The sequence below is a fragment of the Carassius auratus genome, chromosome 27 (assembly GCF_003368295.1).
Source record: "Carassius auratus strain Wakin chromosome 27, ASM336829v1, whole genome shotgun sequence".
NCBI classification, from domain to species: domain Eukaryota; kingdom Metazoa; phylum Chordata; class Actinopteri; order Cypriniformes; family Cyprinidae; genus Carassius; species Carassius auratus.
In genome coordinates, this window is record NC_039269.1 from 2,420,947 (window position 1) to 2,446,995 (window position 26,049).

Genomic DNA, 26,049 nt, shown 5'->3' on the forward strand with positions numbered 1-26,049 from the left:
AAGCCCTGAATGGTTTAGCACCTCAGTATTTGAATGAGCTCCTTTTACATTATTATCATCTACGTCCGCTACGTTCTCAAAACTCAGGCAATTTGATAATACCTAGAATATCAAAATCAACTGCGGGCGGCAGATCCTTTTCCTATTTGGCGCCTAAACTCTGGAATAACCTACCTAACATTGTTCAGGAGGCAGACACACTCTTGCAGTTTAAATCTAGATTAAAGACCCATCTCTTTAACCTGGCATACACATAACATACTAATATGCTTTTAATATCCAAATCCGTTAAAGGATTTTTAGGCTGCATTAATTAGGTAAACCGGAACCAGGAATACTTCACATAACACCGTACTTTCTACATCATTAGAAGAATGGCATCTACGCTAATATTAGTCTGTTTCTCTCTTGTTCCGAGGTCACCGTAGCCACCAGATCCAGTCTGTGTCCAGATCAGAGGGTCACTGCAGTCACCCGGATCCAGTACGTGTGTGTGTGTGTGTTTGAGAGTGTGAGAGTGGGCATGTTTTTGTGTTATATCAGGACACAACTCTGTATAATGACATGGGTATGACACAGGTATTACAAGGAGAGGGTTCTTATGAGGACATAACCCATGTCCCCATTTTTCAAAACACTTATAAATCATACAGAATGAGTTTTTTTGAGAAAGTAAAAATGCACAAAGTTTCCTGTGAGGGTTAGGGTTAGGTGTAGGGTTGGTGAAGGGCAATAGAATATACAGTTTCTACAGAATAAAAACCATTACACCTATGGGATGAACACACTTTACACAAAAACAAACGTGTGTGTGTGTGTGTGTGTGTGTGTGAGAGAGAAAGAGAGTGTGTGATCTCTGAAGGAGAGGCTATAAATCACAGGAGATCCATGTTTCGAGAGCTTCAGATGTTCCAGAAGAATCTTAATTGATGATTTATTTGACTTCACTGGCATTCTGCTGTAAGTTATGAAACGCAGCATTGTGAGAATGGTTTATATTTGCTCTTAAAGCTTTATAAAGAGAGTGCTTCGTAAGACTAGTTTCACAATCATTCCTTGTTTCATGACTCGTGATTATGAGCTACAATCCTCCTCAGAGCAAACACATAAACCACCCAAACACTGAAAGACTGAGTCCCGATCTCTGAGGACTGAACAGATCTGTATTTGAAGTGTCTCAGGCGTTAATCACTGAACTCATCTCACTTTCTGAACTCACAGCTGCTTTTGTAAGTTCTGCTGGTGCTAGTTTTCAGACCGATCCGGTTTTAGAAGGCCACTGAAATCTTCAGATTTTAAAGGATTCCACTCAAGCACAAGATAAAGAAGCGTTGTTGAACTTTGAGTTCAGCTAATAATAATCAGATGCTAAACCTCAGACAAAATACATTTTATGAGAAGGTTACTTTAGAAATATAATAAGTTACAGATTACAAGTTACCCTATTTAAAATGTAATAAGTAGACAATTGCTTTATTAAGGTAACTTATTACAATTGGATTATTTTTCTAATGATTGAATTCTAAAATTCGAGTGATGTTTCACTGTTGATCATTCTGAAGTGTGTAAAGCAGCAGAATGAAAGAAATCAATTAAATCTGTAAGTAGCTGTGATTTAATTACACAATGTTTCACATCATTTGGAAAAGATTACAGTTAATTTTTATTTATTTAATTATTATTATTAAATTATATAATTCTGTTCCATGTGACTAGTTTCCAGATCTAACAGGTGGACAGTTTTATGATGAATACTGTGAGATCTTCTGAGAGGATGCTGGTGACTCATGGATGTGGTTGATATGTGTGAGAAGACAGTTAAAGTTAGAGTCTCCAGAGAGATGAAGCATCGCAGTCCCAGAATAACTCTGTTAATATGACACTGGAGTTCATTACAGACTCGTTTAAATAATGAATCACATCTGAGTCAAACGAACTGATCGTTAAAAATCAGGTTCACAAACCGCCTTCAGACAGGAACAGGAGCGCTCCTGCAGTAAACCTTCTTCATGCTCATACGAGCTCAGCGTGATGCTGACGAACAGGTGAAAGGTCAAACCAGTTCAGCTTTTACTGTTTGTGTTGAACACACTGAGACCTCACCTGAGAAATGAAGAAGGAAAAATCATTGTGAGTAACACACACACAGTGCTTCCGCATCCACAGGTCATGTTATTTCAGAATGATGATGATGATGATGATGATGATGAAGTTGAAGGAGTAACTGGAGAATTTGGAGAGCAGAAGAAACACACCGAACCAGAGCAGTTCATCAGTGTGTGTTTGTGTGTGTGAAAGAGTGAAGAAATGAAGAAATGAAGAGATGAAGAAAGCATCCCACAGCAATGGAGAGATGCTAGTATTGTAACTATATGTAAGAGCAAAGGGGATAGGGCCATTTGTGACAACCATAGGGGCATATCACTTATTGCTGTGGCAGGCAAGGTCTTGGCTAAGGTGATGTTACAAAGACTGATCAATAACATCACAGAGTCTATGCTCCCCGAGTCACAGTGTGGGTTTAGAAAGAACAGGAGCACAGTCGACATGGTCTTTACAACCCGGCAACTTCAGGAAAAGTGCAGGGAGCAACATTAAGAGCTGTTTATGGCTTTTGTCGACCTCTCCAAAGCCTTCGACACTGTGCAGAGAGATCCCTTGTGGGAAGTCCTCCTCCGGTTTGGATGCCCCACTAAGTTTGTCAACATCCTCCGTCAGTTTCATGATGGAATGACTGCTAGGGTGACAATAGGAGGTCAACAGTCTAGCCCTGTCCCTGTGCACACAGGGGTAAGGCAGGGGTGTGTACTGGCACCAGTGCTTTTTAGCATCTTCCTCATTTGTGTCACCCAGCTTCTCCACAAGGAAATACAAGACAACCGTGGAGTGACAGTAGCATACAGGCTGGATGGTAACCTCTTTAATATCAGGAGACTGCAATCAACCACCAAACTGCACCGAGTGAGGATACTTGACTGCAGTATCTCACTCTCCACAAGACCTCCAGTCTGTCCTAGATGCAGCAGTGAGGGTGTATAGCAGGATGGGGCTGAACATTCACTTCGCCAAAACAGTGTTAATCTGCCAGTGGAGTGCCAACATCCCACCCGCACCACCCATCTTCTATGTTGCAGATGAAAAACTATCAATTGTGCCATCATTCAAATACCTGGGGAGTATTATCTCTGAAGACAATAGCATTGACAATGAAGTCCAGAACAGAATCAAACAGGCATCAGCTGCCTTTGGGAGACTCCTGCGGCGGGTTTTTCATAACAAGAACCTTCATCTCAACACAAAAATATGCATCTACCAAGCAGTCTGCATCACCACCCTCCTCTACAGCTGTGAAGCATGAGTTACTTACAGCCCCCACATCAAGTCCCTGGAACACTTCCACATCTGCTGTCTCCAGCGCATCCTGGGAATCACTCGGTGTGACAGAGTGCCTCACACTGAGATCCTGAGGAGAGCAGGCTGCAAGAGTATTGAGTCCACAATCACCCAGCACCAACTGCGCTGGCTGGGACATGTCATAAGAATGCCCTACAATCGTCTGCCCCGCAGAGTGCTATATGGCCAGCTACAACTAGGCCAGCGCTCTGCTGGAGGCCAGAAGAAACGCTTTAAAGACCAAATAAAAACAGCGCTTAAGAGGTGCAAAATAAAACCTGGGGACTTGGAGAACATGGCTGCTGACCGTAACACCTGGTGGCAGCAGTGTCTAGATGGGACCCAAGCACTGGAGGAGGAAAGGAGAGTTAGGAGACAACAAAGAGGGCTCAGGAGAAACACACCCATAAATACCAGTAACACCGATAGCATGTATATATGCCCCACCTGCAATAGAACCTGTGGATCCAGGATCAGATTATTCAGCCATCAGAAAACTCACCGTTATAAGACAAGTGGACGTCATCATCGGATTGGATGGACAACCGCAAGCAAGTGTGTGTGTGTGTGTGTGAAAGAGAGAGAGAGAGAGAGAGAGAGAGAGTGTGTGTGAGAGAGAGAGAGAGAGTGAGAGATAGAGAGTGTTTGTGTGTCTGTGTGTGTGAGAGATAGTGTGTGTGCGTCTGTTTGTGTCACCTGACCCCGAAGCTTCATGTTAACATCAAATAATCTAGAAGCAGCACTGACAATACAAACAAATAACTGAAGACTTTTCTACAGTATGTAGTACTAAAGTTAATGTTGCTGAATAAAGTAAAAAGAAGCGTGCGCAGTATCTGCAGTGAGACGCGCATGCGCAGCGGGTAGCCGGCAGGGGGCGATATTCGCGCTGCGGTGTAATTCTCCATCCGCTCTGCAGACCACAGAAGAAGAAGCAGCTGCTCTACAGCACTCAGCGCGATGGAGTCTAGCGATGCAGGTAAAAACATCATTCCACACTAAAATATCCTCACAAACACTGCTTTTCTCTCACATATGTGCGTTTGTTTGCGTGTCTGACTCGTTCTTTGACTCAGTTTGTTGAGATGATGTTTGTTTGGATTGTTCTGATCGATTAGCCGCTTCAGTGCTAACCCTCACAAACCAAAACAACAGTTTTATTAGCGATGTGTGACACATAAAACACGATATCAGAGCGCTAGATTCTGTGTTTCATGCTGAATGATTCTGATATGCCTCTGTATTTATTTGAAAATCTATATTTTAGTTTCTTTTTCATCTTTTGTTTAGCAGAAACGCAAGTGTTCTTCAATTGTCATGTCAATAAAGCTGAACTAAATTGAAACTGAATGTATTAATTACGTTTATAAATATGATCATTAATCTCAGGAAAACATCGAAATCACTGTTGTAATTGTCATGTAAATAATGTGACTAACTTAGGCTTCATTTTTGCGTTATATATTATTGTTGACCGGTTTCGTCAGATTCAGCAGAGCATGAGTGTTTTTATACTCGTGAGGTTGAAATATTGAAATAATCAACTAGTTCATAATTTTTTGAGTCGTTCCTGAGTCAACCGAATCATGTTTCTGGTTAACTCTCGTGTTTTATTTTCTGTAAGGATTTGTTTAGAGTTATGACACAAAGTATCATTCACCTGATATGAACACAATGAAAGCACACTAACGCTTTATTTTACATCTACACACTCTCCATGTCCTTCTTCTGGTCACAGTAACTAGATACTAACTCTAACCCATGTAGTGTTCTTGTATTACAGCACTTTCTAAAGTAAGTGGGCTGTAAAATAAAGTGCACCCCTAACCCTGGAGGTCTATGAGATGAGAGTATCGTGAGATAAATGTGTGTGTGTGTGTGTTTCAGGTCGTGGCGGCTGGAAGACTCATCAGAAGAGTAAACTGAATGTGATCATGAGACAGGAGGAGCTGATTGCTCAGAAGAAGAGAGAGATCGAGGCCAGACTGAAAGAGCAGGCTCTGAAGAAGCAGAAGCCCATCCAGAACCTGAACCAGAACCAGAACCTGAACCAGAACCAAAACCAGTCCAGCAGGTGATGCACGGCTCTGATCATCAGTACAGCAGAACACCGCTGATCTGTGTGTTGATCTCTCTCTCTGTGTGTGTGTGTGTGTGTGTCAGTTCTCCTCCCTCAGAAGCATCTTCCTCATCCTCCTCCTCATCCTCCTCTTCCTCGTCCTCCTTCTCCTCATCCTCATCTAATAAGTTTGTGAATGATGGCAGTTTCCTGCAGCAGTTCCTGAAGATGCAGCGAGAGAAATCCAGCGCTGATGAAGGTTTGTGTTCTCTCTCTCGTGTTTGCTTTGACTCATTTCTGTTTGATATAGTTCAGCTCATCTGTTCATCTGTGTGATTGCAAGGGGATGTTTGTTTTACATTTCAGTAAACAAGAAGTTAATATACGGTTACATTTTAGACAAATACTGCCTGCTTTGGCTCCATTTCACCAATGAAAGCGTTTAATAAGATTAGGTTGTCAATTGATTCACTGCACAGAATATGATGAATATGAAAGGTTTTATGAGCCAGCTGATACGAACGATGATTTTCTCAATATTTAGATGTTTTTGCTCCCTCAGATTCCAGATTTTCTAATAGTTGTATCTCAGACAGATGTTGAAATCTTAATTTCTACATCATCTCAAATCTTAATCTTCTGTAGGGGGGGGGTGTAAACTTTTGACCTCAACTGTATTACAGCCTTGTGCTGATGCAGCATCTGATCTGCTGTGTTTGGACTGTCGTGAAGCTCTTGTGCTGATGTCATTTCCTGTAGGATCCACTGGCTCCGCCCCCAGTGCTCAGAGCCCGCCCACAGCCGGAGGTCAGGCTCAGAAGAGGAGCGTTCTGATTGGGAAGCGTCCAGGTCTGGGGGTCAGCAGCATGATCAATCAGATCAAGAACTACGCCCCGTCCAAGAAGCCAGCGCTGCCCGCGGCCCGCCCCAGTGTGTTCAGCTCCCCCGATGATGAAGACGAGGAGGACGATGATGCAGACTTTCTGGAGGTCAAAGGTATCACACTCCACGTTTTGACCTGGGAGCATTCATCTAAAGACCTTCCTCTGGTTGAGTTAACATGACTAACTAAAGGACTAGTTCACCCATCAGTCACTCATGAAAAGAGACGTTTAGCGGCATGTTCTCGCTGCTCTTTTACATGTGAGGGACGTGGATTGTTATTGATGCTATGAATCTCCAACAACACCATAAATATTCATAACTACTGCCTTTTGAAGTCACATGATGAGTTTTGTGAGGAGCAGACCCACATTAATTAGTTTATTAAATCAGCGTGAAGTGGAAATATTCTAAAGGCATGTTATAGATCTTATTGTAAACAGTCCTTTTTTTTTATGCTTGTGATGTTTAACAGATCTTCTCTCTGGTGATGTATGCAGGATTTCTCCAATCGTTTAGTCTCTTAAGCTCCGCCCCTGCAGCTCTCGCTCATCTACATACACCTTTGAGAGCCACGCCCACATCTCAACATCCAATCAATGAGCTCCAAGTCCCGCCCTGCTTTGATTCTTTTCTGATCATTGGTTTCAATCAAATATGCTTCGTAATACAGAAGAAAGCTTTGAAAATATAACTGATAAATGTTTGCCTGAAGATGGAGAGGTGTGTGTATACTGACCTGAGAATCATTTCTTCTGTTATTATTTCAGCAGACATGTCTTGTTTAGAAAGGGCAGACGAACCACTCTTTTGATCAAACAGGTTTGCAGAAAGTTTGACTTGAATTGAATGAACTATAGAAGCACAGAGACTGAGATGTGACCCTGGAGCAGTCGTAGTGCAGCTCAGAGCTGAAGAAAGAGCAGAAAGGCTCAGGTTTAGTGTCTTGCTGTCGGTCCGCTGCTCACTCGGCTCATCGTGTGACTGTATGTCCGTCAGATGATCAGACATGTGCTGTGTTTGCGTTATGCTGGCGTTCTCATAGCCTGCTTAAAGTTTCCCCCCCAGAGGACGGAGATCTGCGTCTGGTCATCGATAAGATGGCCTCGTTCGTCGCTGAAGGCGGCTCAGAGCTGGAGAGGAAGGCCATGGAGGACTACAGAGAGGATCCGGTCTTCTCGTGAGTTCCTGGTGTCTCTCGTAGCTGCTTGTGTTGTGTTGTGTCCAGACGGTCCAGCTCTGACTCTGTCCTGCACAGGTTCTTGTTTGAGAAGAGCAGTAAGGAGCATCTGTACTACAGGAAGAGAGTGGCAGAGATCAGACGAGACGCGTCGCTGCAGACCGATGGTGAGAGATGCAGACATTCCTCCATTATATCACTGTATCCGTTTAGAGAATAAACTCCGTTTCACTTGACCTGCGTCGCGAATCCATGACACACATTATCAGACCGTTTAATCATAATAAACATAATGCTACTGTGAATTCACAAGTGCTACTAATCCAGTGAATATGTGAGACAGGTTTAATAATTGTGCTTTAATTATTCACATGTGTGTAGAGTACATACGTGTGCTCCGTTCAGTGAACGCTGCCCCGCACAAACTGTTATCAGTGTGTCTCCGTGTGTGTGTGTGTGTGTGTGTGTTTTCCCGAGTGTGTGTGTGTGTGTGTGTGTTTTCCCGAGTGTGTGTGTGTGTGTGTGTGTTTTCCCGAGTGTGTGTGTGTGTGTGTGTGTGTTTTCCCGAGTGTGTGTGTGTGTGTCCATGTGTTTCCCCGAGTGTGTGTGTGTGTGTGTGTGTTTTCCCGAGTGTGTGTGTGTGTGTCCATGTGTTTCCCCGAGTCTGTGTGTGTGAGTGTCCATGTGTTTCCCCGAGTGTGTGTGTGTGTGTGTGTCCATGTTTCCCCGAGTGTATGTGTGTGTGTGTGTGTGTGTGTCCATGTGTTTCCCCGAGTGTGTGTGTGTGTGTGTGTTTTCCCGAGTGTGTGTGTGTGTGTGTGTGTGTGTTTTCCCGAGTGTGTGTGTGTCCATGTGTTTCCCCGAGTGTGTGTGTGTGTGTGTGTGTCCATGTGTTTCCCCGAGTGTGTGTGTGTGTTTTCCCGAGTGTGTGTGTGTGTGTGTGTTTTCCCGAGTGTGTGTGTGTCCATGTGTTTCCCCGAGTGTGTGTGTGTGTGTTTTCCCGAGTGTGTGTGTGTGTGTGTGTTTTCCCGAGTGTGTGTGTGTCCATGTGTTTCCCAGAGTGTGTGTGTGTCCGTGTGTGTTTCCCCAAGTGTGTGTGTGTGTGTGTGTCCATGTGTTTCCCCGAGTGTGTGTGTGTGTGTGTGTGTGTGTGTCCATGTGTTTCCCCGAGTGTGTGTGTGTGTCCATGTGTTTCCCCGTGTGTGTGTGTGTCCGTGTGTTTCCCCCGAGTGTGTGTGTGTGTGTGTGTGTGTGTGTGTGTGTCCATGTGTTTCCCCGAGTGTGTGTGTGTCCGTGTGTTTCCCCGAGTGTGTGTGTGTGTGTGTGTCCGTGTGTTTCCCCCGAGTGTGTGTGTGTGTGTGTGTGTGTGTGTGTCCATGTGTTTCCCCGAGTGTGTGTGTGTGTGTGTCCATGTGTTTCCCCGTGTGTGTGTGTGTGTCCGTGTGTTTCCCCCGAGTGTGTGTGTGTGTGTGTGTGTGTGTGTGTGTCCATGTGTTTCCCCGAGTGTGTGTGTGTGTGTCCGTGTGTTTCCCCGAGTGTGTGTGTGTGTGTGTGTCCGTGTGTTTCCCCCGAGTTTGTGTGTGTGTGTGTGTGTGTGTGTGTCCGTGTGTTTCCCCGAGTGTGTGTGTGTGTGTGTCCATGTGTTTCCCCGTGTGTGTGTGTGTGTCCGTGTGTTTCCCCCGAGTGTGTGTGTGTGTGTGTGTGTGTGTGTGTCCGTGTGTTTCCCGAGTGTGTGTGTGTGTGTCCGTGTGTTTCCCCGAGTGTGTGTGTGTGTGTCCCTTCCGTGTGTGTCCGTGTGTTTGAGTGTCCGTGTGTTTCCCCGAGTGTGTGTTTCCCCGAGTGTGTGTGTGTGTGTGTGTGTCCATGTGTTTCCCCGAGTGTGTGTGTGTGTCCGTGTGTTTCCCCGAGTGTGTGTGTGTGTGTGTCGTCAGACGTCCCTGTGCTCTTCTCAAACCCCATCCAGCTCTCTCTCTGCTGCAGTACACTCACTCATAATGGAGCTTGTTTAGTTTGAGCTGCTGGTTCTGATAGACTGCTTAAAGTCTCCTCCTCAGTGGACGACAGCACCAGGAAGGTGGCGGAGAAACTGGCTCGCTTCGTGGCGGACGGCGGCCCAGAGGTGGAGATCATGGCTGCTCAACACAACCGAGACAATCCTGCCTTCAGGTGAGATGCTCTGGAAGGAGCTGTAATCAGACCAGACCGTCTGTGCAGCACAAACACAAACACACCGCTCCACGAGGGCCTGAGCCGCTCACCTGTGTCTAACTCCCACAATGCATTATATTTAACATGGATATGAAAAGCCTTAAACACACCAGGATATGGAGGCAGTGATGAACAGAAGCTTGTTTTGTTGCTCTGTCTCAGTTTCCTGTACGACTATCAGAGCGCGGCTCATCGCTTCTATAAAGCTAAAGTGGACGAGCTGCGTCAGGATAAGAGCAGCACTGAGTCGCAGACGTCTGTTCAGAACGACTCACAGGAACACACACACACCGCTGCCAAGAGGAAGAGGAAGAGCCGCTGGGGAGCCGAAGATGATAAAGTGGAGCTGCCCACACCGACAGTCATCAGCCCTACTGCTCCAGCGGCCGCATCCAGCACGCCTGCACTGACCGGTACACACACACACACTCACACACGCTCGCTCACACACACACTCACACGCACTCACACACACACTCACACTCACACACGCTCGCTCACACACACACACACACACTCACACACGCTCGCTCACACACACACTCACACACGCTCGCTCACACACACACACTCACTCACAGACACACGGTCACACAGATACACACACACTTCCAGACACACTCACACACACACGCACACAGACACAATCACAGAAACAGAATCATACTCTCTTAAATCTTTATGCATAACCTGACAGCATCTGTGCTCTGTGTGTGTGTGTGTGTGTGTGTGTGTGTGTGTGTGTGTGTGTGTGTGTGTGTGTGTGTGTGTGTGTAGATCAGGAGCTGAGCAGTCTGGGATATAAGAAGGGGAAGCCGGTGGGTCTGGTGGGTGTGACGGAGCTGTCAGACGATCAGAAGAAACAACTCAAAGAACAACAGGAAGTACGAGCACACACACATTACCCATAAACCCCCTAAACTCTCTTAGAAGCAAATATACTTTCAATAAAAATTTAAAGTAAATTTGATTTATATTTTTATTTTATTTGATTTATTATTTTTCACAGTACACATTGTTTTAAAGCAGCATAAAATCCTAATGTCAGTGTTTATAATATCATAATATATTCATGCCTTACAGTCTCATAAATCAGATCAGAAACATTTGTGACAGAATAAACAATCATCAGGTCAGATTCATGTAGATTAATAGTCTTTTAAAATACGTTTAATATGATCACAAATTCAAGACATGGGGCCAGTAAATTTATATAATTATTCCACTTCATATAATCAATTTGACAAGAAGAGTGCCATTTCATTTTCCAAAATTTCCATGATTACAAATATTATAATATAATATATTTTTTACAACAGTTCAATAAACAAGAAGTTAAGAATCTTCTGTTTTAGACATCATATAGTCTGTTTTGGCTCTATTTCTCCAACAAAAATAATCCCAAACACAGCGGCGGCACTGTTCTGTGTCTCTGAAGCCCCTTTCACCCTGCGCTTCTGGAAATACACGGGTAATGTGTCGCTGGATTCTGCACTTTCACACACACCCCGTGAAGATCCCGTAACGACACGTGACATCAGCGCGTGACGTGTAATCTACGAGTCGAGACGCTAGGCACGTTATACTTTCACTGAAGCAAGCGAACGATCTCTGCGTCAGCGCGGAAAGTGAGGAACTAACTGATCTCTGCTTCATTACAGTTTGCACATATGTTTTTGTCGCAAACGGTGATCTTCCTTCAAAACAGCCGGTAAAAGAGTCGCACGATAACATGAATCATCACTACGACACAGTCTTTATGGCATTAGATCTGGCTTTTGTTCACACAGCACTCGTCCCGGGACTGAACCCTGCAATGTTACTAGGTCCCTGACCCGAGGACAATAACACTCTTATTATCATCATCGATAAAATCACATCAATACCCCCCTCCTAGAGTAATACAGCACTTAACATGAGTGTGTGTGTGTGTGTGTGTGCGCATCAGATGCAGGAGATGTTCGACATGATCATGAAGCACAAGCGTGCGATGCAGGACATGCAGCTGCTGTGGGAGAAGGCCATCAAGAACCACCAGCACGAGTACGACAGCGACGAGGAGCTGGATCCTGACGACGGAACCTGGGAGCATCGGCTCAGACACATGGAGATGGAGAAGACCCGAGGTCAGAGGTCAAACAGGGAACCATGTGAGGGTTTATATGACACACACGTGACGTGATGTGTGTGTGTGTGTCACAGAGTGGGCGGAGCAGCTGACGGAGATGGGCAAAGGGAAGCACTTCATTGGTGACTTCCTGCCTCCGGATGAGCTGGAGAAGTTCATGGAGACTTTCAAAGCTCTGAAGGTGAGACTGATCACGTCAAGTGACCTGACACCCACAGAACCTGTTTGAAAACAGTCATACTTGCAGTTCTGCATCTGCTAAATGAGACGTGTATTTCCTGTCTGTGACGTGCAGGAGGGCAGAGACCCAGATTACTCCGAGTACAAAGAGTTCAAGCTGACGGTGGAGAACATCGGCTTCAAGATGCTGATGAAGATGGGCTGGAAGGAGGGAGATGGACTCGGCTCAGATGGACAGGGCATCAAGAACCCTGTCAACAGGTGAAGAGACACTCTCTCTCGCTCACACTCACTCTCTCACTGTCTCTCGCACACACACACTCATTCTCTCACTCACACACTTGTTAGTTCATTGCTCTGAATAAGTGTATTAGTAATATTTTGCTCGATGTGGCCTCGAATTATGCCTTTTAAACTTTTAAACTCTTAATATATTTACAATAATGATGGTATCAATTATCATTTAGTTGTTCAGCCATTTTGACCACCCTAGTGCTGAGTGTGTGTGCGTGTGTGTGTGTGTGTGCAGAGGCTCCACGGCGGTGGACGGCGCAGGCTTCGGTGTGGACAGACCCGCTGAACTCTCGAAGAGTGATGATGAGTATGATGCTTTCCGTAAGAGGATGATGCTTGCATATCGCTTCAGACCCAACCCTCTGGTGAGCCTCACACACTCATTACCCATCAGCCATTGCAGCGATGCAGTTCCATGAATCTGTTTGATTAGTCTGTGATCCAGGACGCATCGGTGTCATGTGCAGATGTAGAGAAGCCTGTAGTTTTACTAACATGTGTCTTGTGTTTCTGCACAGAACAATCCCAGAAGGCCATACTACTGACGCCGCAGCACCTCCTCTAGACACACCTTTCTTTTCTTTTCTTTTTCTCATAACAGCTTGAATTATGATGTGTTCATTTCAGAAAATAGAAAAATAATTCACCCGAGTACATTTTAATAAGCCCTTCACATGTTTCTGTTTGTTTCTTTAGATGCTGATTTTTTTTTACATTTATTCAAAACTGTAAAAGCCCCTGATAGAGTCAGCAGCGCAGTATAATATTAGCATCAGTGCAGGTTTTATGTGTGTTTTACCCGTTGATGAGCACAGATATTATAAACCAATCCCCATGGTCTAAGCTGTAATTAAACTGACTCCAGCGTCTGTCACTGACTCTGTGAGATCAATAAAAGGCTGTGCTCTCAGACGCTCTCTCTCTCTCTGTGTGTGTGTGTGTGTGTGTGTGTGTGTGTGTGAGAGTGTGTATTCGCTGGAAGAAGTCCATCTCAGTTTGTGAAGTGATCTGGGTTTTTAAAGTAGATATTCCATGGAGGATAAACGTGTAAAATAGTTTGAATCTGAAAGCACTTTATTGTTGTATGCTTTAACAAGAAGTATTTAATCGGTTCCAAAAGCTTCTAGAAGAGGCACACAGGAACAACAACGATTAATGTCTTAATGTTACAATACATAAAACATTTTCTGTGTAGAGTTTTAAGCAATATATTGAAATTCTTTCTCTTAATGTGTAGAAGCCTCGAAGAAAACGTTGTAAACTACAGAAAAGGCAGGCAACTCATTTCCTGGTAAAGATGCTGAAGGCAGGTCGCATTGATGCTAAATGATGTTGTGACGTCATTGAGTGATGATCGAATCTTAGCAAAGAATATAATTTAAAATATGTTCATTCAAATTAGTTTGTTAAAATAATATAAACATTTAATATCATCCTAGGGAACACGTTAGGAAAAAATTGTTAGCCTGAATGCAATGTAAGCCGCTTTGGATAAAAGCGTCAGCTAAATGCATAAAGCTTATAAAATAAAACAAAAAAACAATTGTAATTTTTTACTATTACGTTTCCTGTATCTTCTAAATAACTAGTATAATTACACACTGTTAACAATTGGTTTTAATCAGGTTATAGCAACATAAACTACATTCTAAAGAAAGTCCATAAGTGTTAATATGAAGGGATTTTCTCAAGCATTTTACCTGTATTATAAATTACACATTTTTTTTATATAGATGTAGGGATATATAAGATCGAGTTTGAGATCAGATCAACCATAAATAACTGATTAGAAATTATAAGTAGAAACTAACTAAGGTGTATGATAAATGAAGAAGTGTTCGAGTCCTGTGTGATGTGTGGACAGCTGATGTGATGCTCATCTCTTCGATGTTCATTCTGTGGAAAATGTATGCCTTTTTATCATTTGAGTCACTTTTCAAAAAGTAGCTAAAAGTTGAAAAATATATTTTTAAAATATCTACATTTATTGCTGGGTGCTTTCTGAAAAAACAAGTTGCTAAATCTAGCAACAAACACCGAAATCGTCCTCTCGCGAGATTCCCCCCAGCTCTCGTTCAGGGCAGGGCCGCGGAAGTCTCGCGAGATCAACCGCGCTCTCGTATTGTTGTTGTTGTGGTGATGATGGCGGCAGGCACGGAGGCCCCGGACTCCTGGTATCTCGCTCTTCTCGGTTTCGCCGAACATTTCCGAACCTCCAGTCCTCCAAAAATCCGCTTGTGTGTGCACTGCCTCCAGGCCGTCTTCCAGTTCAAGCCCCCGCAGAGAGTGGAGGCCCGCACGCACCTGCAGCTCGGCTCGGTGCTCTATCACCACACGAAGAACAGCGAGCTGGCCCGCACGCACCTCGAGAAAGCGGTGAGAGCGCGCAGGAAAGACCGAGGCTTCAGCGGAGAGTCTAGGCCGCAGTCCCGGTTTCACGCTACTATTATTATTGTATAATTCTTGTACTGGTGGAATGTGCTATTGATGATGTTTCCGTGTTTTATAAGCGTATATAATGAGTCTGTCTTGTTTTCCCTCTTTCTTCTGTATTTGTTTTGTGACATTATATAAAATACAAAAAAATGACTTCTGCTTCTCTTTCTCTCTCTTTCAGTGGTTCATTTCACAGCAGGTATCCTTTAAGCAAATGTCACACTTGATCCTGATTTGAGTTGAGGTTGTGATCAGCTGTGCTGTAAATGAATGGATGATAAGTGATGATCAAGTGTTTTAATGAGTTTTCCTCAGCTCAGATGTGCAGATAGCTCAGTTTGAGGATGTGAAGTTCGAGGCGGCGAGTCTCCTGTCGGAGCTCTACTGTCAGCAGGTGAGTCTTCACAACACTGCACTGCTTCACTCTCAGATATAAAGAGCTATAGACTGACAAAAGTTATAAAGAATAGAATTAGAATAGAGTGTGCTAGAGTTAGAGGGTCAGGGAAGGATGGAAAAGATGCTGATTCTTCAAGAAAATAAATCAGGTGTGTGTGGGAATCTTCTGGTTCCTCACGATTTGATTCTTGGGACCACAAATCTATTCATGTTTTTTTATCAAAAAAATGTTGTGCACTCTTGATGTCGAACGCACCTGTACTTTGATAGTCCTGACTCAAGAAATCAGAGTTTACTATTAACTTACTAATAGATCAAAGATATGTTACACTTTCCGTTAGGGATGTTCCTGAATCAGTTTTCGGAAAGGATTTTACGTGTTCTACGGAACCTCTAAAGAGAATAAATACCAGATGGAAGGGAAATTATATATCAGTGCTTTCTCTGGCAAATATTGTTTTATTATACTGTAAATAAACTGCAGGCATCAGGGAGCTGTTATTAATATACAGAGAATTAAGTTTTGAATACTCATCTACCTTGTTATTTTTTGTATTAGGTTTATTTCTAAAGCACGTTTAGATTCCGCTAACACTGATCAGTGTGTGTATAAACGCATCAGTTGTGTAGTCTGTGTGTTATTTGTGTTGAAGAAGTTCTCTTCTCTTCTGAAGAACCTGGTTGATTCAGCGAAACCACTGCTACGAAAGGCCATCCAGATCTCACAGCAGACCCCCTACTGGCACTGCAGACTGCTCTTCCAGCTCGCGGTGCGTCACACACACACACAGAGACAGAGACACTCACACACACTCACTCACAGAGACACAGACAGACAGACACGCACACACACACACACACTTGTTAGTGCATCGTTACAGTCCACAGCACATTCATGCTGAATTCTTGAATTAGAGTCAGACTCGAGTCAGTCTGTGATGATGCTGATGATGAAGATGATAATAGTGATGGTGATGGTGATGTTCTGCTGCAGCAACTGCACACTCTGGAGAAGGACCTGGTGTCAGCGTGTGATCTGCTGGGGGTCGGAGCGGAGTACGCCAGAGTGGTGGGCTCTGAATACACCAGGTATCTCTCTCATGTCTTCACATCAGTGTGTTCCTGTGGTGTCTGAGTGATTACCTCACACTGATGTTACTGTCGTCTGCTTCACAGAGCTCTCTTCCTGTTGAGCAAAGGCATGGTGAGTAACCTCCTCAAATCAGTGTATTACCTGTGTATGACCCTGGAGCACACAACCAGTCACGAGGGACAACATACATCATCTCAAAACTCTCTCAGTGATGTCTGGTTTGTGAGGAGAAGACAATATTAGAAAATCTGGAATCTGAGGGAGCAAAAACATCTAAATATTGAGAAAATCTTCTTTAAAGTTGTTCAAATGAAGTTCCTAGCAATGCATATTACTAATCAAACATGGAGTTTTGATAACATTTATAGTAGGAGATATACTAAATATCTTCATGGAGCATGATCTTTTCTTAATATCCTAATGATTTTTGTCATAAAAGAGAAATGTATAATTGTGACTCATGCAGTGAGTTGTTGTGTATTTCTACAAATATCCGTCTGTGACACTGATGCTGCTTCTGTGCTGCAGGACACAGGTTTATATTACAATACTATTTCAATACAGTTCTTATTTTAATGTTTTTATTTCATCATATCACAGAAATCTTGATCTTATAATGAATAATTGCAATAAAATGTTATATTATAGGCATATTGAATTGGAGTTTTTACGGCTGCTGAAAGAGGCTTGAGTTGTTTTTATAAAGAGTAAACCCAAGAATGAACGCCCAGAGTTTTCAGGATTTCATGCTAAAGATGAGGCATTCTTTCCAAATACAGGTCAGGGATCTGTTCAAAACTCCTGTGTTTCACAAATAACTTTCAAACTATATATTTGTATCAGCTTTAATGACTTTTAATGATCAAAATAACAAAAGGACATCAGTATTTAAACGAATCGGTCTGTGAAAGAGTGGACACAAGTTCTTTTTTCTACAAAAGTTCTATATTTTTTTTGTCACAAAATAATCTTTTTCCACTCAGTCAGTCGTTGATTAGTGTCTCCTTGGACGCTGTAAGAGCAGAAACCTGCGCTCATGTCTGCACTGCTTCTGTGAGATCTGAAGAGACTGAGAGTGGAGCAGATGATCGTGATCTGCTCAGATTCGGACAGGACTCGTGTTCTTCTGATTGAGGGAGAACACCAGGCTTTGTGAAGGGTTGTCTGACCCTGATCTTGTGTGTGCAGCTGCTGCTGATGGAGCGTAAGCTGCAGGAGGTTCATCCGCTCCTGACTCTCTGTGGACAGATCGTGGAGACCTGGCAGGGAAACCCCATCCAGAAGGAGTCTCTGCGCGTCTTCTTCCTGGTGCTGCAGGTCACACATTACCTGGACGCCGGACAGGTGAGACACACACACACCTGTCTGTTAGGAGCTCGTGAGTGTGATGTGTGTGTGAGCTGACCAGCTCGTGTGTGTGTGTGTGTGTGCAGGTGAAGAGCGTCAAGCCGTGTCTGAAGCAGCTGCAGCAGTGCATCCAGACCATCTCCACGCTCCACGATGATGAGATCCTGCCCAGTAACTCGGCCGATCTCTTCCACTGGCTGCCCAAAGAGCACATGTGTGTCCTGGTCTACCTGGTGAGCGTCGTCCTGTCCCACGTCACACTGCTTCAGAGCACCGTTCTGCTGCGTCCTTAACCATCTCTGACTGGAGCTGTGTGTGTGTGTGTGTGTGTGTTTCAGGTGACGGTCATGCACTCCATGCAGGCTGGGTATCTGGAGAAAGCTCAGAAATACACTGATAAAGCCCTCATGCAGCTGGAGAAGCTGAAGAGTGAGTCACGTCACGCCACAGAGACGTGTGTGTGTGTGTGTGTGTGTGTGTGTGTGTGAGATAACTGATGCTCTGATGTGTGTGTGTTTCTCAGTGCTGGACTGCAGCCCCATCCTTTCCTCGTTTCAAGTCATTCTGCTGGAGCACATCATCATGTGTCGTCTGGTGACGGGACACAAGGCCACGGCGCTGCAGGAGGTGTGTGTGTGTGTTTGGAGCGCTGTGATGCTGATGCTGCGGTGGTGGTGGTGGTGTGTAACAGGTGTGTGTGTGTGTGTGTCAGATCTCTCAGGTGTGTCAGCTCTGTCAGCAGTCTCCACGGCTCTTCTCCAATCACGCGGCTCAGCTCCACACACTGCTGGTGAGACCAGACTCCACTACATCAGTCCTCTCTGCTGCAGCACACAGCTGACAGGGAACAACTCAATTACACGTTTTCTGATCATGTGATTCATAAGAATTTAAAGACAAAATTTGGTTTGCTGTGATTTGTTTTTAGAGCAACACAATTTGGCCAGTATGTTTTGCTGAAATTAATATGGCTTTTAAAATGATGAGTCAGTAGATCAGTGAGTCAGTGGATCAGTGATTAAGTGGAGCACTCGTGTGCTCATGTCGTGTGTGTGTGTGTGTGTGTGTGTGTGTTCAGGGCTTGTACTGTATCTCTGTTAACTGTATGGACAACGCTGAGGCCCAGTTCACGACAGCGCTACGGGTGAGACACGCAAACACACACTGATCTTACAGACGTGACCGAGCCGAGCTCATACCTGTGTGTGTGTGTGTGTGTGTGTGTGTGTGTGTGTGCGCAGCTCACCTCCCATCAGGAGCTGTGGACGTTCATCGTCACTAACCTGGCGAGTGTGTACATCAGAGAGGGGAACAGACATCAGGAGGTCAGTCATCATGAAACACATTAATAATCCTCATCAGTAATCCTCAGAGACTCAGTGTTCTTCATCTGTGCAGCTCTACAACCTGCTGGAGAGGATAAACCCGGACCAAAACTTCCCCGTCAGGTAACAAGGAAATCTCAGTTTGGGTGCACCCCATTTTTCAGAAACAACGGCTGAGATGTTTTTAACTCGATGTGGTGTGGACGCATATAACATACTAAATAAATTAATTTTAAGCCACACAAAGTCAACATGTTAGTATTTCTTGCTCTGAATAGAATATAATAAAATAAAAGTTTATTGATCTTTTGAAAAGATTTACCTGCGTTATTATGCCATTATCATTATATTCTTAGTGTTAAAAGGACGATATCATCGTTTATCGCCATCATTTCTTGGACAATTTATCATCCAGCAAAATTTGTTATCGTGACAGGCCTACACACACACACACTAAGAGAGACACACACACTAAGAGAGAGAGAGACACACACACACACACACACACACACACTAAGAGAGAGACACACACACACACACTAAGAGAGACACACACACTAAGAGAGAGAGACACACACACACACACACACACACACACACACACACACACAGACTGAAATTGTCACTTTAGCAGAAGATTCATAACAGATGAATGAATCTATTAAGAACATAACTCCAAAAACTAAAGATTCAGAACAATTCAGATTCTCCTGATGCTGTTAGGAAGCTGAAATAATCAAGGTGTGTGTGTGTGTGTATACATATACACACACACATGTGTATATATATATATATATATATATATATATATAATAGTGCTGTCAATTGATTACAGATTTTAATCAAAATAATCACACAGTGTGACGATTAATTAATCCCAGAGCAATTTTGATTGAGAAATTCCCAACAAAACACATTACCATAAAGTAGTTTTGGAAGGAAATATTATGATTCAGCATAAACGCATATAATAAATGGCTTTTAAAATAAATAAGAATTGATTTATTTTAAACCGAAAGAAAATATGAAACTAAAGCACCAGTAGATGGGAGTGTGTCTGTCTCAGTGAATCGTTTGTTCAACTGATTCATTCATACAGCTGATTCACTGAATCACTGGGATTGATTCAGTAATGAATCACGAGACTCATGAACTGACACTTGTTTGTTCGTGTGAAGCGGTTTAGAATGGCTCTGCTGTATGAAGCTGTTGTGCTGCAGGTTTGATTGTTCGGTGTTTCTGCTGTCTCTAGTTCTCACTGTCTGCGCGCCGCTGCCTTCTACATCAGAGGACTTCTGTCCTTCTTCCAGGGACGCTACAACGAGGCCAAGTGCGTTTCCTCTTCCTGTTCTCAGATCTGTGTGTGTGTGTGAGAGAGAGTGTGTGTGTGTGTGTGTGTACTTGTTTTTCTATTCTGGTGGGGACTTAAACCTGAATACACACAGACTCATGGGGACTCGTGTCACGGTGGGGACCTAAATTGAGGTCCCCACGGGTAAACAAGCTGATAAATTACACAGAATGAAGTTTTTTGAAAATCTAAAAATGCAGAAAGTGTCCTGTGAGGGTTAGGTTTAGGGTTAGGGTTGGTGTAGGGCGATAGAAAATACGGTCTGTACAGTATAAAAACCATTACACCTATGGTGAGTCCCCACAAGGATAGCTGACCAGACATGTGTGTGTGAGCGTGTGTGTGTGTGTGAGCGTGTGTGTGTGTGAGCGTGTGTGAGCGTGTGTGTGTGTGTGTGTGTGTGTGTGTGTGTGTGTGTGTGTGTGTCTGTCAGTGATGCTTATGATCGTATGTGTGTGTTTGTGTGTCTCTCTTAGAGTGTGGGTGTGTGTGTGTATTTGTCTGTCTGTGTATGTGTGTGTGTCAGTGATGCTGATGATCGTGTGTGTGTGTGTGTGTGTGTCTCTTAGAGAGTGTGTGTGTGTGTGTGTGTGTGTATTTGTCTGTCTTTGTATGTGTGTGTGTCAGTGATGCTGATGTGCGTGTGTGTGTGTGTGTGTCAGTGATTACTGATGATCATGTTGTGTGTGTGTGTGATTATTGATGATCGTGTGTGTGTGTGTGTTTGCAGGCGTTTCCTGCGTGAGACGCTGAAGATGTCGAATGCGGAGGATCTGAATCGTCTGACGGCCTGCTCTCTGGTGCTGCTGGGACACATATTCTACGTGCTGGGGAACCACAGAGTAAAGCTCACACACACACACACACGCCGGAGCGTCCTGTAGAAGCGCTGTCAGTCATTCTGTGTGTCTGTGTTCAGGAGAGTAACAACATGGTGGTTCCTGCGATGCAGCTGGCCAGTAAGATCCCAGACATGTCTGTGCAGCTCTGGTCATCCGCTCTGCTCAAGGGTCAGTTCAGCAGCACACACACACACACACACACAAACACATGCACACACAGAGTCTCTTGTGCATCTATAATATACGGGCTGCATGATTTGGAAAAATCTTGTTTGTGTAGATATATTGTAAATATTAAATTTTTTGTCCTGCACAATTATTATGTGAATATATGACAGTATGATTATATAACAATAACAACAATATTGATATGTTTGCAAAAAGGATAGTTCATCTAAAAAAAGAGACAGGATTGTGAAGTTTCGTGGTGTTTATTTTGTGCTATAACTAGTATTAAAGTTCACCTGTCGTCTCATATAACCTGCATTTATAGTTTAAATACTGCGAAACTACGAACACAATCTGAAATCTGATTTATTGAAAGGAAATGATCTTCAGTGTTCTGTGCTTTAACTGAAAACAGGCTCGACTGATCCATTCCTGGGATTTAAGAGTCCTTCCCTGAAAATAAGCATAGATTAGAATCAAGATATCAATATTTTTGACTCAGCCCTAGTGAATAAACTGTGATATAATGTGAGATGTTCACATCATGTGTCTCTGTCCAGATCTGAACAAGGCCTGTGGGAACTCGATGGACGCACATGAAGCAGCGCAGATGCACCAGAACTTCTCCCAGCAGCTCCTGCAGGATCACATCGCCGCCTGCAGCCTGCCGGAGCACAACCTCATCAGCGTACGCTCACTCACACCACACACACACAGACACACACACACACACACATTTTCTGAATTTAGCAGTAAGAAATTACTCGTCATCCAATTTTTTATATCGACTATGCATTCCATCAGTTTTTCAAATTGATGTGTTTCACCGGACCGCGAGGAAATATAGAGCTGAGTATCATCAGCATAACAGTGAAAGCTAACACCATGTTTCCTGATGATATCTCCCAAGGGTAACATATAAAGCGTGAAGAGTAGCGGCCCTAGTACTGAGCCTTGAGGTACTCCATACTGCACTTGTGATCGATATGATACCTCTTCATTCACTGCTACGAACTGATGGCGGTCATATAAGTACGATTTAAACCATGCTAATGCACTTCCACTGATGCCAACAAAGTGTTCAAGTCTATGCAAAAGAATGTTGTGGTCAATTGTGTCAAACGCAGCACTAAGATCCAATAAAACTAATAGAGAGTTATAGATTTCAAATCTTTTGCCCATCTCCATGTACGTCACTAGGAACACTTTGCATAATAATCTCCGCCTACCATGTTGGGAGAAACGGACCTGCCCCACCCCACACACAGACGCTCTGGTTGGTGTGATAGCATCATGTCGAGGAGACAGTGTGTTATGAGTCATTTTACCTTGATAACCCCGAAAATAACTTAAATTACACTTTCAGTTTTAATCGTACGGATAAGAGCCATACATCAATCGAATCTGTAAAGGGTCTACTATTTTTTTGGAAACAGACATAACTTTGTGCACTTAATAAGATAACAAACAAGGTGTGCTGTCTGCAGTCTTTGTTTGTGCTGATCGTCATGTACAAACATGTCATTAAAATGAAGTGTAACTCCGTGAATACTCAACGAAGAGACATGAGAGAGAGATCTATAGAAAGCTTGACATGTCTACTTTAAAACTAAACACGTGCTGAAAACAGATATTCTGTGATAAAGTAATCCATATGAAAACAACGCGATGTCCGTTTATGTCTCAGCTCATTATATCTAATGTGACCACGCCCCCGCGCTGAACGCTCTATTCAGATTCAAACTGAAGCACGCGCTTGAATACACACACACAGAAGAAAAAGCAGCGAGACTGTTCTTCGAGCTTTTTTAATTTACTGTTTGCTTCACGGTGAGAGGAATAAGACATAATTCACCCCAAACAGATGCTAACGCATAGTTTACTGTGAAGTTGTGTGCGGAACAACCAATCAAAGCTGACTATGTTAGTTGACCAATCAGAACGCAGTATGCTACCGAAAGGTGGGGTTTAAGGAAACTGAATCTTTTGAACAGCTTCGCTCGAACCGTTTGGGGATCTCTGAGAATTGAGGTATTTTGAAATTATATTTTGACAAAATGACAATGTTTTTTTAACCTTGGATGGATTTAAACCTAATGTACAGGACTTATAAACAGTGATAGGACGCTTAGAACTTTCATCTTACTGGCTCTTTAACTAGTTGTTTGGGGTCAAGTTTGTCAAGTGTTTTTTTGATGAGAGGCTTAATAACAGCCAGTTTGAAGGTCACGCGCACTTACACACATGCTCTCTCTCTCTCTCTTTCTCACACACACACACACACACACACACACACACACACACACATTACCTGAGAATGGAAAGTTCAGAAATCTCTGTCCGTTTGTTTTGGATTAAACTAATAACAAACATCAGCACTGACAGCTTGTGTTTTTGTTTGATGACAGGAATCTCTCGTAACCCATTCTTACATGAGAGATAATGTGAATGATGTCAATGAAGATGTGTGACGAGGTTTTCTGTGTGTTTCAGTGGACTGAAGGCCCTCCTCCTGTGCAGATTCAGGCTCAGAACGGACCCACCACCAGCCTGGCCAGCCTGCTTTAAACACACACACACACACACACTCATGGGACGAGCGAGACTCCGCTTCCTTTCACCTGCAGACTCCTCTGTTTTATTGTTCAGATTTTAACTTATTGAGTTGTTCATGGTTCATCTTCTTCGGTTGTGTTTGATTGGCTGTGTTCAGAGCGAGGACAGACAGGGGTCAGAGGTCACACATCGCTCCTCACTGTTGAGCTGTGCTGGTTAGCAGCAGTAACGAGTCGTTCAGTGTTCCCATCCTCAGACTGACCAACTCTCATCTCGACTCAGATTCACCTCAAAACAAAACAGATTTCACTCTCAGAGAAAATTCAGCCCGGTTCAGGATTTGTTTTTTTTTTTGCTTGGTCATTGTTCATGACACATTTAACCCCTTCATTCTCATTAATGTAATCTTAATTTTGTTGATTTTTATTTGAATTATGCATTCTTAAAGTTTTGTACTGCTTTCAATTTATGCTGGTTTAAATAAATCTTCACAGTATTTATGTGCTTACAGTAATGAGAGAAACAGCAGTTTTTGCACAAATGTGTTTATGAAAATAACATCACTGCAAAAAAATAATTTAATTAGGCCTCACTTTCATGACAGGGAATATGATTTATCATTATTTTGGAGTGAATGTGGACATGTTTTCCTGTGATTGAGCCACAGAACAAAGGTGTGTGAGACCGCAGGAACAGGAAGTCACATGACCAGCAGCTCTGGATCTGATGTGTGATCTCTCTCTGTGCGCTGATGTCTTTACACACGTCTCAGAACACGTTTGTTTTCTTCTTGCACGTCTCTGTACAAACACTTTTCTTTTAAAGGTATTAGCCTCTTTTCCTCCGTAGTTTTAACAGATACATTTATTAAATTTTGTAAAGTTTGAGTATTTATATGCCACATTTAACAATCTTATAATCTTTGTCATTATATTGATTTGGAATAGCCTTGGTTTGTATAAATGTTGTTTCAGTAGTTTCTCAGATCAGCCGCCGCTCTTTCTAATAACTGTTTTTAAACTCATTGTATTTCTTTGTGTCTGCTTCAAAATCATCAGGATATTTTTTTTATTAAATTGGAGAAGTGTATGAACGATGCTGTGTGAGTTATTCAGTCATTGTATGAAGAGACACTAGACACATTTCAGACTCAGAGTTCAGCACAGAAATGATGAGGATTCATCTTAACATGGAGAAAAGAAATGTCATGCAATGGATGCTCTGCAGTGAATGGGTGCCGTCAGAATGAGAGTCTGATAAAAACATCCCAATAATCCACAGCACTCCAGTCCATCAGTGAACATCTGGACAAGACAAAACCTGAAACACATCCAGCATTAAGATGATTTAACTCAAACACATAGAGTCTATAATCCAGAATAACACTTCCTCCAGTGAAAAAGTGTTCTGGTCTGAATCAGGAGAGAAATCTGCACGGATCAAACAGCGTTTAAACAGATATAAACGTGTGAGAGATGACAGGAGATGCACTTTTTCATTGAATGAAGTGTTATTATGGAATATAGACTCGTATTAGGGAAGGTGTGCGCACAGTCAGTGGAGGCGCATTAACTCTCTTCGAAACAGGTTTATAGTGTCTTCACAGGTCACTCGAACTCTATCAGTACCTCAGACGAGGTGGTTTACTGTTACCTCCGGATGTAGAGGAGTATAATGTAAAAGGAGCTCATTCAAATACTGAGGCGCTAAACCATTCAGGGCTTTATAAGTAATAAGCAATATTTTAAAATCTATACGATGTTTGATAGGGAGCCAGTGCAGTGTGGACAGGACCGGGCTAATATGGTCATACTTCCTGGTTCTAGTAAGAACTCTTGCTGCTGCATTTTGGACTAGCTGTAGTTTGTTTACCAAGCGTGCAGAACAACCACCCAATAAAGCATTACAATAGTCTAACCTTGAAGTCATGAATGCATGGATTAACATTTCTGCATTTGACATTGAGAGCATAGGCCGTAATTTAGATATATTTTTGAGATGGAAAAATGCAGTTTTACAAATGCTAGAAACGTGGCTTTCTAAGGAAAGATTGCATTAGTTTTTCAAATTGATGTGTTTCACCGGGCCATGAAGAAATATAGAGCTGAGTATCATCAGCATAACAGTGAAAGCTAACACCATGTTTCCTGATGATATCTCCCAAGGGTAACATATAAAGCGTGAAGAGTAGCGGCCCTAGTACTGTGC

The 26,049-nt window shown here is 43.1% G+C and overlaps 2 protein-coding genes across 4 annotated transcripts; both read left to right on the plus strand.

Moving 5' to 3' along the window:
- The first annotated feature begins 4,249 nt into the window (after window positions 1-4,249).
- LOC113045064 (SURP and G-patch domain-containing protein 1-like) lies at window positions 4,250-18,310 on the plus strand. 3 transcript variants are annotated; one of them, XM_026205197.1, is made up of 14 exons: window positions 4,250-4,372; window positions 5,281-5,467; window positions 5,557-5,711; window positions 6,212-6,448; window positions 7,391-7,514; window positions 7,593-7,681; window positions 9,557-9,680; window positions 9,885-10,135; window positions 10,500-10,606; window positions 11,671-11,848; window positions 11,925-12,031; window positions 12,146-12,291; window positions 12,560-12,689; window positions 12,843-13,241. In XM_026205197.1, exons 1-14 carry the CDS (start codon window positions 4,354-4,356, stop codon window positions 12,867-12,869), a joined length of 1,881 nt encoding a protein of 626 aa, XP_026060982.1. In that variant the 5' UTR covers window positions 4,250-4,353; the 3' UTR covers window positions 12,870-13,241. The 3 variants fall into 3 exon arrangements, with proteins under 3 accessions (XP_026060982.1, XP_026060983.1, XP_026060984.1); XM_026205198.1 differs by having other exon boundaries at window positions 9,569-9,680; XM_026205199.1 differs by lacking the exons at window positions 11,925-12,031; window positions 12,146-12,291; window positions 12,560-12,689; window positions 12,843-13,241 and adding an exon at window positions 18,291-18,310 and having other exon boundaries at window positions 11,671-11,909.
- LOC113045066 (MAU2 chromatid cohesion factor homolog) lies at window positions 14,427-24,937 on the plus strand. Its single transcript, XM_026205200.1, has 19 exons — window positions 14,427-14,700; window positions 14,942-14,959; window positions 15,089-15,154; window positions 15,834-15,929; window positions 16,154-16,248; window positions 16,336-16,363; window positions 17,441-17,596; window positions 17,686-17,832; window positions 17,938-18,028; window positions 18,123-18,226; window positions 18,312-18,389; window positions 18,678-18,743; window positions 18,841-18,924; window positions 18,998-19,047; window positions 20,177-20,254; window positions 21,006-21,117; window positions 21,195-21,285; window positions 21,846-21,973; window positions 23,779-24,937. Exons 1-19 carry the CDS (start codon window positions 14,464-14,466, stop codon window positions 23,851-23,853), a joined length of 1,800 nt encoding a protein of 599 aa, XP_026060985.1. The 5' UTR covers window positions 14,427-14,463; the 3' UTR covers window positions 23,854-24,937.
- The last annotated feature ends 1,112 nt before the right edge of the window (window positions 24,938-26,049 follow it).

Coding starts and splice junctions, on each gene's coding strand:
- LOC113045066 (XM_026205200.1), top strand. CDS start 14,464: ATGATGGCGGCAGGCACGGAGGCCCCGGACTCCTGGTATCTCGCTCTT. Junction 15,155..15,833: donor CGGAGCTCTACTGTCAGCAG/GTGAGTCTTCAC, acceptor TCTCTTCTGAAG/AACCTGGTTGATTCAGCGAA. Junction 16,249..16,335: donor GTGGGCTCTGAATACACCAG/GTATCTCTCTCA, acceptor TCTGCTTCACAG/AGCTCTCTTCCTGTTGAGCA.
- LOC113045064 (XM_026205197.1), top strand. Junction 10,136..10,499: donor CAGCACGCCTGCACTGACCG/GTACACACACAC, acceptor GTGTGTGTGTAG/ATCAGGAGCTGAGCAGTCTG. Junction 12,292..12,559: donor ATCAAGAACCCTGTCAACAG/GTGAAGAGACAC, acceptor GTGTGTGTGCAG/AGGCTCCACGGCGGTGGACG.